Below are 16,381 nucleotides of genomic sequence, written 5' to 3'. Positions count from 1 at the left end.
ATATATCCTGCATCTAGTCTATTATGTCACACAGTTTGCATCCTGTTCCCATTTGTCTCTGATAAGAAGGGTACATGCTGCTTTTCATGGCACTTCTGTATCCAAGCCAATAGCTCACATGGTCAGAGCAGGAACAGTTACAGTGAAGACAGCAATCCTTTGTAATAAACCGTCACCTAGCAACACATGCAGGCAGCCAGGAGACATGATCAGCAAACACAGTGTGATGATAGGGCTTTGTCCTGCATGGAACAACTACATAATGAAGACTGCAACGTCATAAATTGTAAAATAAATTCAAACATATCATTTTAATTTTACTTGAACATGTAGGCCTACATCGTGTATTCAAAAAGACACTACACATTAAACAAAATAATAATTAAAAGTGTCTGTAGTTGTGCAGGAGAGGTTGAAAGCCAAAAAAATAGATATTAACAATCGTTAAAATATTTTTTTTAAAGAAAAAGGATCATATCCTGGCTTATGTGAAGCTGCACTAAAACGCCTGAGACGCTGTGTCCCAGTGTCTTAAAGGAATTGTGTTCAACATTTTTACTTCTTATGATTATATACATTTATTTTATTTTTTCTTACATGGAGCAACTGTCAGGAACCTTATTTTCCCCTGGGATTAATAAAGTATATTTTGATTATTAATGGTTTCACTAATGAAAGCGTTTTTCAGATTTGTTAACAATGATATTAAAGAGATGAAAGTAGGCTGTTTTCCAAAGAGATGGTCCTCTGCATTTAATATACATTATATTTCTAAAAATGTTCCGCTATATCAGATTAAGGGCATTTTCCAATGATGCAATGGGTCACTGACTGCAGTATAGTGGAACAACTTTCATAAAGAAAAGAAAAACTGATTTTAGAAATTAGCAGTGTGAATACTTCCATAGTTGATAAGTCCTGTAAACCTGTACACGCCCTGACAAACATGTAGGTAAAACCAGCAGGTACGATACGGATCATTTGCCTCGGGATGACGTCACTTCCGCTCTCCACACCGTGCTATAAAAGCGGGAGCTGTTGCGGCGAGACGTCGGTGGAGAGAGAGAAGAGGCTGCCGGCTCTCAGATGCTGCTGCAGGATATTTAGCTCTCCAGAAATACAGAAAAGTGGCTTAGTTTAGTTCAGGATGCGTCCGTAAAAACCTACCGAGTGTTTAGAGGGGTTAAAATCAAACCTTCTGATAAAAGCTTCGCTTCTTTCATATTCCTGGAGAGCTTCATGCACCTCGTTTCCAAACATGATCGGGAGAGGACTGTTCGTGTTGACTCTACTGTCAAGCTGCGGTAAGGAAATGCTCATTGACGTTAAGTGACATCATTCTGTCGGTGTAGGTTTCTTTTCCCTGCATGAGAGACGGACCGGTTCAGCACCAAGGACAGCGACGCACGTCTTTAATTGCGGCGGAAGCTGGAGTGAATGCACCTTTGGCACACTGCTGTCACTGTGTTTAGTAACAGTGGGAATAGCTTCGGGCATTATAACAAATCATGATTCATATTGTCCTCCTTTTCTCTGCAGTTCTGTCATTGCCAGTGACTCCAAGTCAGCTGGAGAATGAGGACGTGAAGGTAAATATTTTGTGATCATCATCAACATTATTATTATTTTTGATAAAGGTGTTTTCGCAGTGAATTAAATGTGCTTCTTTGTCACAGTGGGACTACTAGCAGCATTCAAAAGGCAATCTGGGAGTATGAATACTTAATTCAGGCAATTTAACTCACTTAACTATATTTTCTGCTGGAGGCAATTTCAGTATAACCACATTAAACATTCATTCTGAGAGAAATGGAGGGCCTTTACCTGTGAGATTTCACATCTTGATGGAGGGAGAGAGGCAGTTTCTAGAAGAGGTTTAGAGAGACAAGAGAATGAAGGCGAGATATGGACGATGTGTAAAAGAGAGGGATGGGAGTTGGCTGAGGGACATTCAAAGACAGCGAGCTTTGAATAGCATGAACGAGTGAATATATGATCCGGCCAGTGGCTTGACATTAAAAGCAGAATGGGAGTTGGAATTATTTTTGATGTGGTTGAAGATCAGCTTTCAAACTGTTCAGCACATGGAGATGTGTTCCCGTATCACCGAGTGGAGGACAGCATCAGACATCTCAGATTGTCACAGAAAAAGGTTTTGAAGTCATGGTGTTGCTGTGTGTGTCTGCAGGTGATGAAATGCATTGTGGAGGCGTTGGCAGATGTCCTCTCGAGACCCCGCCCCGAACCTGTCAGTCAGGAGTGTTTGACCACGCTGAAGACAGGTGAGACACACCCAGAGGACAGACACTGTATTTATCTCAGTTTGATAATGTTAATGTTATTAATTGTAATGAATGTTAATAGAACATTAGTTGAATAAGTACTTTTCTAAACTTCCATTAAAGAGATCACAAGAGATCACACAGAGATCACAAGCCAATACATTTCTAATCTTGAGAAAAGGACTGTAATCAAGTAGTAGCGATTATTGATCAACGCATGACACTGTCAAGGTCAAACACAGGTTTGTTTTTGTCTTTCAGCAAATGATCACATTCAGATCTGTCCTCGTCCTTTTAGGAGAAAACTAAATGACACATGTATGCCTGGACGTACTGTTCAGTTATGTAACTTCGCTAACAGTCGTGAACTTGACACTTATTTTCAAGCTCTCCATAATTAGTCCTCAATCTTCAGATACCAAAAGCTGTGTTCTCGTGATGAATGAATAGCTTTCTAGAGACATCTTTAGTTTTCACTCCAGTTACATGAAAACAAGCTTTGATATTTCAGATAATAATGTACTTGTGATCTGAACACAACTGTTCTCGGCCTCCATACATATCCAATACATGTTCACTCAAGCAACAATATTCATCAACCTTTAAATGTGCCTTTTGAATGTATGACACGGGGCCAGCCCTGAAACACAAGGAACAGACACGGCTTCCTTGATATCAAGTGGTATGTCGATGTGTCTATTCCTGTGACACACAAATGAACACGTTTCAGCTGTATCCCACTGATACACCAGAAGATGATGTCATCCACTTTCTATTCTGTTCCATTTTCAAGAAACTGCTGAAATACATAAACATTAGATTACACATCCAATCCAAGTCGTTCTTATTGTATCCATGTATTGCAGTCATGCAGTGCTGCAGCCTACCAAGACCTTGGCATGTAGTCAATGTTACTTATTGTATCTCTGAAGGAAGGTGATGTATGTGTACAGCTGTATGTTAACCATAGGCCATCTTCATTACGTTTCATGGAGAGCATGCCGCTCACATCATAAGCTTAATGGATTGATGCGATGGCTGCCGGGTATCAAACCCCTCTCCCTTGAATGCAGCAGGGTCTCTAGCACTGAGTTAAGTATTCAGTTGCATCGCCGGTGAATTACCTTCATGCTGCCCTTGTTGTAAAAAATCAATGGTAGCATTACTCACCAATCTTTGTAACTGAGAGCGGGAAACAATACTCCACCGGAGGGATGCCAAGAGGAAAAGGGGGAGGAAAGGGGGAGTCAAAGTGATCGAGAAAACAGATTGCAGATTCTGTTATCAGAGCACAGTACAGTAGTCGTCTCTTGTGTGCAGTGTGCAGTGCAGTGTGCAGTGTGCAGTGTGCAGTGTGCAGTGTGCAGTGTGCAGTGTGCAGTGTGCAGCGCCGTTTGGGGGTCAGCAGAAGAGTCCAATGCTCACTGCTGCTTCTCTCAGGGCGTCTCTGTGGGCCGAATGACTCATTGTGCTCTTGCTTTGAAAGCAATACATTTGTGGGCAATTAACTGTGACGAACCTCTGAAGCCAGTTGCTGAGTCCTTTGAATAAGTGAAGGGAACCTCTGTTTCACCCCGTAGCTGTTGTTTCTTTCCAAGGTGGGACATCACACCACTCATGTGCCCGCGTGTTGATGCGTGTCTCCGTATGCATGTGTTCCACGCAGATGACAGGCTTGTTTCCATTCTACGACATCATAACTTTCTGAAGGAGCTGCAGGAGATCGCCGTTCGGGGTGAGTCAAGCGTCACACGGCGCGTCTGTTCGGGTGCTTGTTTACATGTGGAAAACAGGACGCTTCAATAACTCATTTGAATTGTAGGTGGTCAGGAGAGAGCTCTGTCGCAGAGAGGGGCTCCAGCTGAACCCGCCTCACCGTCTCCTCAGACTGCGGATGAGTTAGCTGGTGAGTTTCTGCATAGGTTCAGACTCATTACGCTTTCTTTTCATTTCAGTCACCTACATTTTCAGGATGATCTCTTATCAGCATTTAAAAGTGCACCAGCTGTCAACGATGATGCATCACTTTCATTATTTCCTATTTTATATTGCCAGCAAAGCAGGGCTGACAAACAGAGGAGATGTGCTGAGGTTCATTTGACCTTTGCTGATGCTCTCTGTCGAAAGAATCAGAACAACCCTGAGGTGCTTCCACCTGACAACACATGGCTTTGTGTTTACTCAGTGGCATACTACCTCTAAAGGACACAGTGGGCGAGTAGCAAAGTACAGCAATGACTAATAAGGTTCACCGTCCCTGATCCTGTTGCTTTTCTGACAGCGAGCCTTGAAGGGACAGTAGCATTTATCCATCCACATTGTTTTGTCAGTTGCTAAGTGTTGCAGATATCCGGAGACATTACCATGGATTCTTCCTAAGCTGCATCAGAACAAGTAGCTACTATCAAAAAGGCGTATAATGTTATCTTGTCATTGTCACAAACATCTGAGCTTAACGATGAAAACAGAAAAAAAGGTAATACCTATATTACATTGTGATCCATTTGTGTAATGTAGAATGACTTTTCATTGCCACTAACTCACACGGTGTCAGATAGCGTCAGCGGCTTATATTAGTTAAGGTGATATTACTGTAATGTTTTGCATTGTTGATTCACCTTTTGATTATTTGTTGTGAACAAAAGAGGCCATTACTAATTCCCAGAGCCCAAGATGAGGTCTTCAAGTTGTTTCATTTGGGCAACATTTATTTTACAATAATACAAAACAAATGTTAACATTGAAGAGGCTGGAACATCAAAATGGGCATTTTTCTATCTATTATTACATAATCAGTTAATTTGTGCAGTTATAATTGAACCCACTCCATTAAGTGAAAGCACACAGATTTGAAAGGTACGACAGGAAGTGACATCGTTAATAAACTGTTGTGCTTTGTGTAAGCACCTTCCGTTACCATCACGGGGAAATCAATGTTCTTGAGTAAATTAACCCCCCCCCATTTTCAGATCGATCCATGCTGGAGGCTTTAGGAGGCCCAGGCGAACGATCCATTCTGTCCCAGAAGAAGAGGGATGGAAATGGAGACAGAGAGGAAGAAAAGGAGGACAGCCGGGGAAATGGAGAGTCACAGGAGGACAATCACGTCGCTGGAGAGGTGAAAGAGAAGAGGGAAAAGAACGAGAGCCCAGGAAGTCACGCCTCCGAGTCTGAGGATGAGTCCACTGAGGGCAAGGCTGAGAAGAGGGAGGAAGAGGAAGAGGAAGAAGAGAAGAGAGCCAATTCAGAGGAGGAACACGTGATTGCGCAGAAGAAAGGCACGTAGACATGTCCTCGTTGCTCACTGTATGCCTCTCTAATGTTTGCAGATCATTTCTGTTGGAATGAAAGAAACAAAAAAATGTAAATGAGAAAAAACCGATATGTCAGGAAACATGAATATTTAGATCTTGATGTTTTCACTTCCATTCAAATCTTGTGTTTTTATGTCAAGAATAATTACATCCAAGCTAATTAAAATATGCAAACAAGTTGACCAAAGGCAGATAGCAGAGTCTTTAGAGAGGGAGAGTGCAACGCTTTGTCGTTGAAACCGCCTGCCTCCACAGGACTGTGTGATTGATGGAAGTGCTTCCATCTGCATGATGCAATCAGCCCCCCGACAGGGGAGGGGCCGACAGGCTGGCAAACTGACAGCACACCGACAGAGATGATTAAATGTCTGCACGTTCCAGAATTCAAATGAGCTAGTTACAGCTGGATTACTTAACCATACTCTCTATCCTTGTGTCGAGACTGAAATCAAGATGTGGTTTTAATCTCCAGACCTTTCAACAGATTAACAGAGGGATTATTCTTCTCTGAGCTAAAATGGCAACATACAAGGAAATACCTTTTCTCTAGAAGTGAGCCTCTGCCAAGTCATCGAAATGCTCCAGCCACGCTTTTAGTTCTCATAAAGCACAGCCATCAGTGTGGGGGGCAGAGCTGCCAGCTGGCAAGATGTGTTTCATTAGGAGAAGTGGAATCTTGCTGATGTTGGAGAGTATGAGCCTGCTGTAGTGAAGTGTCACAAAATACATTATTTATTTTCATATTCAGGTGCTGGATCTGGTGAAAATGGAGATGCTCCCAGACTCAAATCAAAAGAGAAGACCTTTGTTGAAGAAGAATGGGACGATGTCAAGAGATTTGCACCAGAGAAGAAACAGGAAGAGGATGAAAGAGAGATGAAGAAGGAGGGGGGCCTGAAGCAATGGGCCAAGAGGGGCAAGGCTTTGGCGTTAAGGAAGAAAGCAGTCGGAAAGGAGCTCAACACAGAACAGGAGGTGCCACATCACTCGCAAGAGCTCACGGAGGAAGAGGAGGAGAAGAAGAGAAACACCCATGAGACTCCAGAGGAGAAGGAGCTGCAGATGATCGCTAGAAGGACACCTGAGGAGAGGAGGGGGCTGGAGGAGGAGGGGAGCGGCAGCCGGAAGACAGAGGTGTGCAATCCACCCCTTTACCTCCTTACAAGTGTTAGGGCTCTGTCAAGCAGCTACAATTCATAGAGTTCAACTTGTTGGGAAACAAATTGGTTTGCTTTCTTCCTGCGAGTTAGATAAGAAGATTGATTCCACTTTACTGTGTGTAGTGAATGTAAAGCTACTGACAGCAGCAAGTTAGCTTAATTTAGCTAAAAGACTGGGTCTAGGCAGAAACAGATGGCTCTGTCAAAGCAAACTGTAACTGTTTTCACGCTTATGCTAATATTTTAACATGGTATATCTTGTTTTTCTTGTTAACTAGTAACACATAGTCAGGCTGATAAATACTTTGTAAATCTGCACTTTTTTAACATTTTCTACAGATGAAACAACTAGATTTAATTTATTGAATATCAAGTTAGAAAACTTAATTTGAAGTTATAGGGGTTTTGGACAAAGACAAGCTAGCTCTTTCCCCTTGTTGTTCCCAGTCATTAAATTAAGCTAAGCTAACAGCTTCTTGAGCTAGCTTGAAAGTTAGCCTACAGACATGAGAGTGGATTCTATCATCTCACTTGACTTTTGTCTAGAAAGCAAATAAACATATTTCCCAAGTCGTTAAACTGTTTTGTTAATTTTACTTTATTTAAGATTAGATTTTCTACATGGCTAACTAGCAATTGTTGTAGCTGCATGTAGCTGGTTTGCTAGCTCGAGCCCAAACACTGATACGGTTGCTGTGATTAACTGACAAACAAATAATGAAGCAGTTTAAATCCCATAAACATACAAAATGGCGCAGCCGCTGCTTGACAGCAAGTTGTAATCCTGCTATTCATTTGGCTTGTTTTACTAGCCACCAACTGTTACATATTTGTTGCAATAGTATGAGGCTAAAGGAGGCGATTCGGGTGATATGGTGTTCTTGCTAACAGTCAAAACAGCAATGAAATGCAGCCGATTGTGTCTTAATACTTTTAGTGCTTTTGTTAAAGAGAATATATGATTGTTTGCACTCTAAGAATATTTGTCCTGCTCTCCCCTCATTATTTCGGCAGGAGCCAGAGATTGAAAGCCTGGCAGCCATCGAGTCAGAGCTGGAAAATGTTGCCCAGAAACTCCATGAGATGCGGCGAGGCTGAGAGAGAGAACCTCCTCTCCCCCCTCGTCCTCCTCCGCCTCATCGGCGGCCTGTTTTACGCAGATAGAGCGTTTGAGTGTGACAAGATTTTCCCTATTGTTCCAGAGGATGCCCACTTGCTCCACACAGCTGCGGCCTCCTCTGTGTCCTCCTTTCCCTCGCATAGATTAGCATACAGTAGATGCACATAGCAGTAAGACTTGCATACTAAAAAACAAACAGATGCACAAGTTCTGTGCGTTCTAACACATGCATAACACATATTCAGAGCACACAGCAAAGCTCCTGAAGGAAAAACCCCTCTGTCAGTAGATTGACAACATGTTTCTCCCTTTTCTTTGACAATCAGCTCTCTCTTTTTTTGCATATGTATCGCGCCTGCTTCAAAATGATTTTAACACTGCAATTGGATTTGTGTTGAGGCATATGCAGGTTGAAACACACAGACAAGGTGAGGTTGTACAGTAGCGGCATGTATACATGTACAGAGCTCTTGTAATGGGGGACAGATATGTAGATGCTTACTTATTACAGATACAGATGACTCTAATCATGCCAAGGCAATAAGTGAACATTTTTAGCAGATGATGAACTGTAATTCATTTATGTAAGAAAACCAATAAATTGAATAGTTTATCTTGAAATCTCTGTTTTGTTCATTCCTTTTAATGCGTTTTTTAAACGAAATAAATAATTGCAAAAGAATTATTGCAATAAACTCGGCTTTCTAACCCATTTACAACCGTCTAGGTATCTCAATGGATTGTTTAGCTGTTGAAATGTACGTTTTTGGCGTCACTTGCATCACAAAAATAAAGAGAAAACAGTAAAGACCAATTAAATGACATTGTTTAACATAATAATATACTGTATTTCTTACTCACACAGCACATCTCATTTTTTGTGGGCGAAGACGTTGAGAGTATGAATCATCACTCTGTTTATACTGTACATGCAGAACATTAAAGACAACATCATTTCACCTTTAGCTTTAGCGTCAGTGTTAAATGATTCATTGGTTGCTGCTACTATTAAGCAGAACGAGCCAGCATTTGGACACATGCAGTGCGGTATTACAAATAATCTCTATTTGGACGGCAAAATGTTGAGAGCTCTTTAGCAGAAGTAAAAATGGATTGAGGAGAGACAAGAATAGAGTGTGGGCGGAGGAGGAAATGCAAAAGAAAGTTCTGCTTGCTCTGGCAGCTTGAATAAATATAGCTGCTGCAGACTGAAAACGGTTAGGAGCTGTGTCCATGGACAGTATGTACTAACCTAACACATATGTGCAAATACACCGTCTAAAAACGGGTTTCCTTCATGATATGCTGTGGCACAGCTACAACATCACATCAATTAAAAGGTAGTACTTATTCATGATTAACATGAGCAAACATTTAAAGGATGGGTAGAGAAGCTAGGATGGACATTGTTAGACATGGTATATAAATATTGTTTAACCAACTATTACAACTGTGGAACAGCGAGATGTATGTAAGGCTGTAAAGGTCTACCCCTTATTAATATTTATGTAATGGAGGTCAAAACAAGCTGAACATCGTATTTAAAGAAGTCCATGACAGCACGTTGAAAAGGGCACCAGATGGCGACATTAGACAGTCGCGGTGCTCTTTTCCAAAGGTGAGTGCTGTCAGCGAGGGACATCTTAAAGGCCACCACAGTCTCTCTTGAACATTTTCATTTTTCTTATGAATAACTTAAAATCATGCAATTGCTAGTTTACTTTTGGAAAAGTATGAAACCCTTGCATCAAGCATAGGCTAATACATTAAGCACCCTCTTTTAGTTTAGCTAACATATACAGGTTAATTTCAACAGCCACCGATCTTCTGCATCATGTATGTTTTCTTTGTGTTTTATAATGTTTTTATTTACTGAATAATGCATTACAATAAAATAAATGAACTTAGTTGAAAGTGGAACAACAACCCAACAAATGTAACTCCTGTGGTGGCAATAAAACCGTCTGTATGCTTCATCATAAGGACAACTCCCTGCTGATGCACTCATAAGCTAATACTTGAGAGTGATACTAACATCAGTTAGTTAATTAATTCATAATTCATACTAGCACTTAAATATGAAACATTAAAAGGTTCTAGTTATGCAGATGGTTGTGATGTGATGCATTTAGTTTGAAATGATTTGTAACACATCCAATGAACCAAAGTGGAGATGTGTGTCAAAGCTGAAGACAGAAAGATCGGAGAACACTTTTGTATAAAAATATATAACGTTTTATTTCCAGCTACAAAGTGAAACATGTAACAGTTTTGTCACACTTCTCAATAAAATAGTAAAAAATACACTATTGATACATTTGGAAGCACAGAACAAATGTTGCTTTTAAATTAACTTAAACTGTACAAATATAAACATTATTTACACATCAACAATAAAAAAGGAATGAAATAACAATTCTTCCAGTCTTTTCTTCTATTTGTGTGCAAAGTAGACACTTGGTTACCTTCTTCTGACCTGAATCGGTAACAGTCGTCTTTTTTTTCTTTTTTTCTCAGTGCCATGGCAACGCCCACTGTGTTCCTTATCTAACCTTACACTCAGCACGCTGCTTGCTTTCTCGTCCACATGCTGGTCGGATCTCTGACCTTTCCTCTCCTCTGGAGCAAGGTGAACAGCGCTGACAAGGCCGACATTCAGGCCTGTGCTAACAGACAAAAACACACACGCGCACACACACGCGCACACACACACACACACACACACACACACACACACACACACACACACACACACACACACACACACACACACACACACACACACACACACACACACACACACACACACACACACACACACACACACACACACACACACACACACACATACACACACACACAGGACACATTCAGACCTGTTTGCTCAGGGGAACACTGGCCTGCTGTGGTCTACAGCTGCTTAGAGTTTCCAGGTCTGGTCTGGGCTCTTAGGGGGGGGGGGGGAGTTATTAGACACCTCATTTAGAGAGGAGGTCATGGTTTAGATAAGATATACAACATACAGTAAAAAGGACGGGTCTGTTAAAGGGGGTTCAAGGGAATGGGCAGCAACCTGACAGTAGGTTTGTCAAAAATAGAAGTTATAGTGCAGGAATCTCTCGGAGCTGCTATGCAACCGTCTGTCTATGGGCTGATGTGCGCCAGCCGTACAAAACACACCGACACTTAGACAAGTGTCTGGACTAATTTTACAATGAGAAAATAAAACATAGACATATATAATGAGCTGCAAAATGAGATGGAGTTTTGTTTTTCAAGTCATATGCTGCGGTCGTTCTTTAAGTGGCTCATGCCATGTCTCCCATCATCTTCTTGTAGTACATAGACTCAAAGATGTCGTTCTCGCCGGGGCAGTTGTGGTGGCAGGCGCAGGACTTGATGAACATCATGTGCTTCTTCATGAACTGTCCATCTGGGCATTTGAACTCCATGGGCAGGGTGGTGGTTCTGTGGGGGGTGCAGCAGCGGCCGTCCAGGCACACGCCGCAGAACTTTGGCCTGTAGGACTTGGTGGTGGTGCAGCCGGAGATCTCAAACTTCATGGGCTTGGAGAGTCTCGGAGTACGGATGCACTTTTTCCCTTTCTGTAGGAGGAAAAGAAGAGGGAACACAACTTAGTTAAGCATTCTTTGAGTATGTGCCATTTCACTTTGACTCTGTTGAGGTCTTGAAAGCAGTGCTGTCGAACACAAACTCACCCTAATGCTCTGCTCCAGCTGTGACTCGCATGGTCGCACCATACACAACCGGCTCTGTTTCTCCAGGCGGCATTCGCGGTTATCATTGGTGACCCGGGTGGAGACCCCAAGGCCGCAAGTCTTAGAGCACGCGCTCCATTCGGTAGTCTGAACCAGGCAGTTCTCCCTCATCATGGACAGGTCGGGGCCATAGGTCTCTTCCTCTCTGTACGCTGTAAACACAGGAGCAAACACTGGATTAGAAACATCATCTGATAATGCCTCCTCGTTACGTCAAGTCCATTGAAGGAACTACACTTCAGGTGCTCAAAAGAGAACTTACAGGCCAGAGCAGAGCCCATGAAGCTGTGTCTGTTGGGAGAATCACACTCCCATTCCTCGCAGCACTTCCCGGGCACCTTGACGCGTCTTGGCATGGGGCAGTCGGGGCTTGGCAGGCGCACGTCCATTGCGCAAAGTGGGACGCACCCCACAGCTCCATCCAGACAGGTACACTGGTACTTGCAGCTGCTCTGGAAAGACTCTCCGCTCTTGAATACCATGCCTCCGAACACACAGGTGGCTCCATCTCGAGCTGTTGGGGGTAAACGACAAGGGAAAGGTCATGATTCGGTTCAAACATTAAAAGGAGAGATAATGATCTACAGTGGGGCGACGCAGAAAAACAAATGTCAATGGCTCACCTGTGCACACTCCGATGCGTCTGTTGATGGGGGCTCCAAAGTCACAGTAGAGGCCTTTGTGGGGGTCACAGAGGTCCTTCTCAGTGCAGAGCTCTCCCATCTGTTTGGCACACACCCTGCAGCAGCCGCAGCCGTCCAGCACGAGGCTCACTCCTGGGGGGCACTGAGGGGGGATGGAGGGGCACGAGCACTGGTTGCTGCACTCCTGACCTGCAGCCTGAACACATACAGATACACTTATTTAAATATCATCTCCACAAAGTGTTTCAAAGTTATAGTTTCACATCCAGCACACAGTCATTTTAACATTAGGCTTTTGTCACTATGAAAAGAGTGTAAAGACTCCATTTAAGACTATATTAAAAGTTTAAAAAGAACAGCAGTGAGATGTAATTCTCAATGTGGTTTTGACTTACCATGTGTGAGAGCACGATGCACAGGAAAGGCAGCAAAATCATTTTCTTCATTCCAGCAGACATCTTTTCTTCCTTGTAGAAATAGATTTTTTCCTTAAGTCTCGTTGAGAAAGTCTTCCGTTAGTCTCAGAGTTTGAGCTGTAGAAACCGTTTCTGATCAAGTTGATCTGTTGTCTCGTGGAGTTTCTCTTCAGCTCCGGTCACAGTCTTTTCGTTCTCTTGGTGAAAGCTAGAGGTTAGCTTCGGTAGAAGGAGTTGATCTGAGTTCTGACTGCGGAGCCCGGCTCCCTTTATACTCGCTGGCCCTCGTAACACGTCACTGGGGGCTGAATGGAGAGCCAGCCCTGGACAAACATGGACATACTTGGCATTCTTTCCTCGCTTCCTGACCCCCACTCCAGACATCCCACATTCCTGCTGTCTGAAGGCAAGGCTCTGCTGCTCGGCCAAACAACACCGTCTCTTTCTCTGAGCGGGCTTTCATCTGGAATGGGAGGTTAAGTCTGGTTAGAGGCCTGGGACCCCACACTGGGAATTCCTGGAGACTGACTTCACAAACAGACAGCCGGTACCTATAAATATTAATTTAAAAAAAAGACGAAGAACATTTTTTTTCAGCTCAGTTCAAAAGTGAAGGCACAAAAAGCTTTGAATGAAAGAAGAAAAGTTAAAAAAAACTCTGAAAGATGCATCCACATGAGATGGGTAAATAAAAATGCTTGATGTGTGATGAGTGGTTAACACTGTAAGCACTACAGCATTCCTCCGCTTCAAAGGCACACAGACTTGAACACATCAGCAGCATGCTGTTCGGGAAAGGAAGTTCATTTGATTCATTAACTTGAGCTGCTTATCCAACAAGGTGCTTGGCTCCCGCTGCCCGCCTCCTGTTAGTTTGTCTTCTGTACTCCTGTGGTAACATCTTGGACACCGCCATGGCATTTTTGTGCTCTGACATCAGCGGCTGAACGGCAGCTTCAAGCACTAAATATTAAAACACATTATGATCTCTTGTGCAGCAGCAGTGAAGCATTTGGTTCACAAACACTTCTCTTTGTTCCTTTGGTATGATACCTAGGACATACAGATACGATAAGAAGCATTTCAACCTGTTAGTGAAGTAACAGCTATACAATAGTGTAAAAGATACTGTTTATTAGAAGTCCTATAATACTACTTGTTTTGGCCTTAGTGATATACACAGTAAGATTGTTAATACTTTGAAGTCAATGCAATGCAAAGTGTTGTAAATGGTCCAGGTGGAGCTAGTTGTAACTACAGTGTGTACAGTAAAGTATTTCCCAATCTAGGGCTTGAGGCCCCCCTGAGGGTCATAAGATAAATCCAAGGGGTCGGGAGATGATCTTTTGAGTGGGAAAGATGAAAAAACAAGGTTCTGATACACAGTTTGTAAATATTTCAATCTTCTTTTTGCTTATTTTGGATATTATATATATATATATATATATATATATTGGGTCATTCAAACAATTGTTTATATCTCAGCATCTGAAATATAGCAGACTATCTCTTTAATACAGGGCAAGAAAGGTTGGGAACCATCCATTCATATTTTTAGAATGATTTGCATGATATGGCTTATCTTTTTTATGTGAAATCCTAATCTTTATAAATGTAGTGAAGTAAAAGAGTATAATATCTGCCTGTGAAATGTAGTGGAGGAGAAGAGTAGCAGAGCTGTTAAAGTAAAGAACCTACAATATGTACCTTCTTCATCCAGATACTTATAAATGATACAAGTCATATGACACTTAACCTAATGGATTTAGCAAATGGTTGAAATAATATTTGCTATGTCTGTCGTTCATTTCTGCAGTTAATCTGACAAGATGATCCTAATAGTCTGTTTCCTGCGCTACCTGAGCTGAGTGACCTGCCAAGGTATGCAGGGCAGGTATTCAGGGACAAAGAAAACATTCTCAGGCAATGGCTCTTCCCATAATGGATCTTTGTTGAATTCAGCACAAGACTGCTTTACCTAAAAGGAGGATTCGGTTGAAAACAAAACCTTGGGGATTTGACTTGGGTATTTTTTTGTCCAGGGGTCTTAGTCAGGACAAATGATGATTAAAACTCCTGAGTCGACTTAAGTGAAAGTGCGGCCCATGGAAGCATGAGGGGCAGATATTACGGGAACAAAGACTATGTTCTCTGGCTTGTCACCTGCCTAATGAGGTTTAGTCTATGACGAACGTAAAAAGGCCAGGTGTGCCCTGTCCCTGGCCAGGCTTATTTTACTACATCAAACCCCAGAGTGGAGGATTGCAGGAAAGGGGCTAGACGGAGGTTTGTGTATTTTTTGCATTAGGGGGATCACACACCAGGCGAGACTCTTATGAAAGGCGGCCCTGCTCCTTCTTCAGCCAGCTAATCGGAAATGAAAAACTCCCAGAGAAACCTGGAGCAGGAGGAATGTGAGAGAGGAGCCAGCAGACAGGGCTGTTACTACAGAGGAAGCCTTTCCATATAAGGACGTCAGCTCTTTTCCTAATATGGATACGTTCTCTGTCTATGCTGCCGGCGTACAGTAGGGACCCCTTTTAGAACGTCTGACCTAGGAAAAACACAGAGTGAAAGTGTGTGCGTGTGCGTGTGTGTGTGTGTGTGTGTGTGTGTGTGTGTGTGTGTGTGTGTGTGTGTGTGTGTGTGTGTGTGTGTGTGTGTGTGTGTGTGTGTGTGTGTGTGTGTGTGTGTGTGTGTGTGTGTGTGTGTGTGTGTGTGTGTGTGTGTGCTGTCAGTCTAGTCATCACAGCACCAAGGCCAACACTTCCACTCCATGATATCTAAAGGAAACAGCTTGATAGAGGAACGTGCTCCAGCCACGCCGCAAAACAACACTCAAACTTGGCTTTGACATTTTTATCTTCCATGCAGACTAATGGAGTTTCTCTCAGCTTATTTTACATCACAGGCCATTTCTTTAACGGTGTTAAGGGATGTTGTTTGAAGATCAAGTCAAACTCTTTTGTAGTTTTCAAGCTTTGGGGGATTTGACTTGAACAGATAGCATCAAGTCTGGCCAATTTAAAGAATTAAAGGTATGTCTGAGTGGCATTTTATGAATAAGAAGTCTGTCAATGGCAAGATTATAAGAAACCAAAGTAAATGTAAGGTCCACAGAGAGCCAAAGAGGTTGACTCCTGTTTTTGTGACTGTTATTGCAACTGTGAGTGTAGTTCCCGTTATCTGGGTGTTGTTTTGTCTGCTGGTTGTCTTTCACTGAGCTCACTCTCTCAAGGTTTTTCCTGTTCTGAATATCAGGCCACATGCTTCACTGTTCTGCAGATCTGGATGGGTTGACCGCGGAGGCCAAAGGAAACATGGCTCTGTGTGTGGTAGGCTCAGATATGTCAAGGCTAAGTATAGAGCGAGATATTTGTTTAAAAGAATAGCCGTGGGTTAAAATCAGTAATGGAACTGTGTGGTGATACAAATGTCAGGGGAGTCTGTTCGGCTTTGTGCTCGTTGGCGTCGGTGTTGTTGAACATACCTGGGTGAAAACTGTCTGACCTTAAGTCTTCTAGTCTTTCACTTGTTGGAAACATATTGTCTAAACCAATGAATGTGCATCTTAAGTATGCTGGTGATAAGTGGATTCACTGATACGGTTAGAGTAACAATTGCATTGTTAACCAACTTTATGTCATAATTATAAGATTTCTATGT

General features: G+C 42.5%; 2 protein-coding genes across 2 annotated transcripts; one reads left to right on the top strand and one right to left on the bottom strand.

Moving 5' to 3' along the window:
• The first annotated feature begins 1,040 nt into the window (after positions 1 to 1,040).
• LOC117439474 (chromogranin-A-like) lies at positions 1,041 to 8,841 on the top strand. The gene is made up of 8 exons (XM_034075363.2): positions 1,041 to 1,304; positions 1,540 to 1,589; positions 2,189 to 2,282; positions 3,949 to 4,017; positions 4,105 to 4,188; positions 5,252 to 5,560; positions 6,345 to 6,730; positions 7,771 to 8,841. The coding sequence occupies exons 1-8, from the start codon at positions 1,259 to 1,261 to the stop codon at positions 7,852 to 7,854; spliced, it is 1,122 nt and encodes a 373-aa protein (XP_033931254.1). The 5' UTR covers positions 1,041 to 1,258; the 3' UTR covers positions 7,855 to 8,841.
• Positions 8,842 to 10,088: 1,247 nt separating this feature from the next.
• Positions 10,089 to 12,968, bottom strand: ccn2a (cellular communication network factor 2a). Its single transcript, XM_034075972.2, has 5 exons — positions 12,695 to 12,968; positions 12,279 to 12,495; positions 11,918 to 12,169; positions 11,596 to 11,807; positions 10,089 to 11,481 (listed from the first exon to the last, which is right to left on the bottom strand). Exons 1-5 carry the CDS (start codon positions 12,755 to 12,757, stop codon positions 11,185 to 11,187), a joined length of 1,041 nt encoding a protein of 346 aa, XP_033931863.1. The 5' UTR covers positions 12,758 to 12,968; the 3' UTR covers positions 10,089 to 11,184.
• Between the last annotated feature and the right edge of the window lie 3,413 nt (positions 12,969 to 16,381).

Source organism: Pseudochaenichthys georgianus, chromosome 24 (genome assembly GCF_902827115.2).
Source record: "Pseudochaenichthys georgianus chromosome 24, fPseGeo1.2, whole genome shotgun sequence".
In the NCBI taxonomy this organism is placed as follows: domain Eukaryota; kingdom Metazoa; phylum Chordata; class Actinopteri; order Perciformes; family Channichthyidae; genus Pseudochaenichthys; species Pseudochaenichthys georgianus.
The sequence above is the reverse complement of the archived record's forward strand: the minus strand, read 5'-3'. Positions and strand labels throughout refer to the sequence as shown.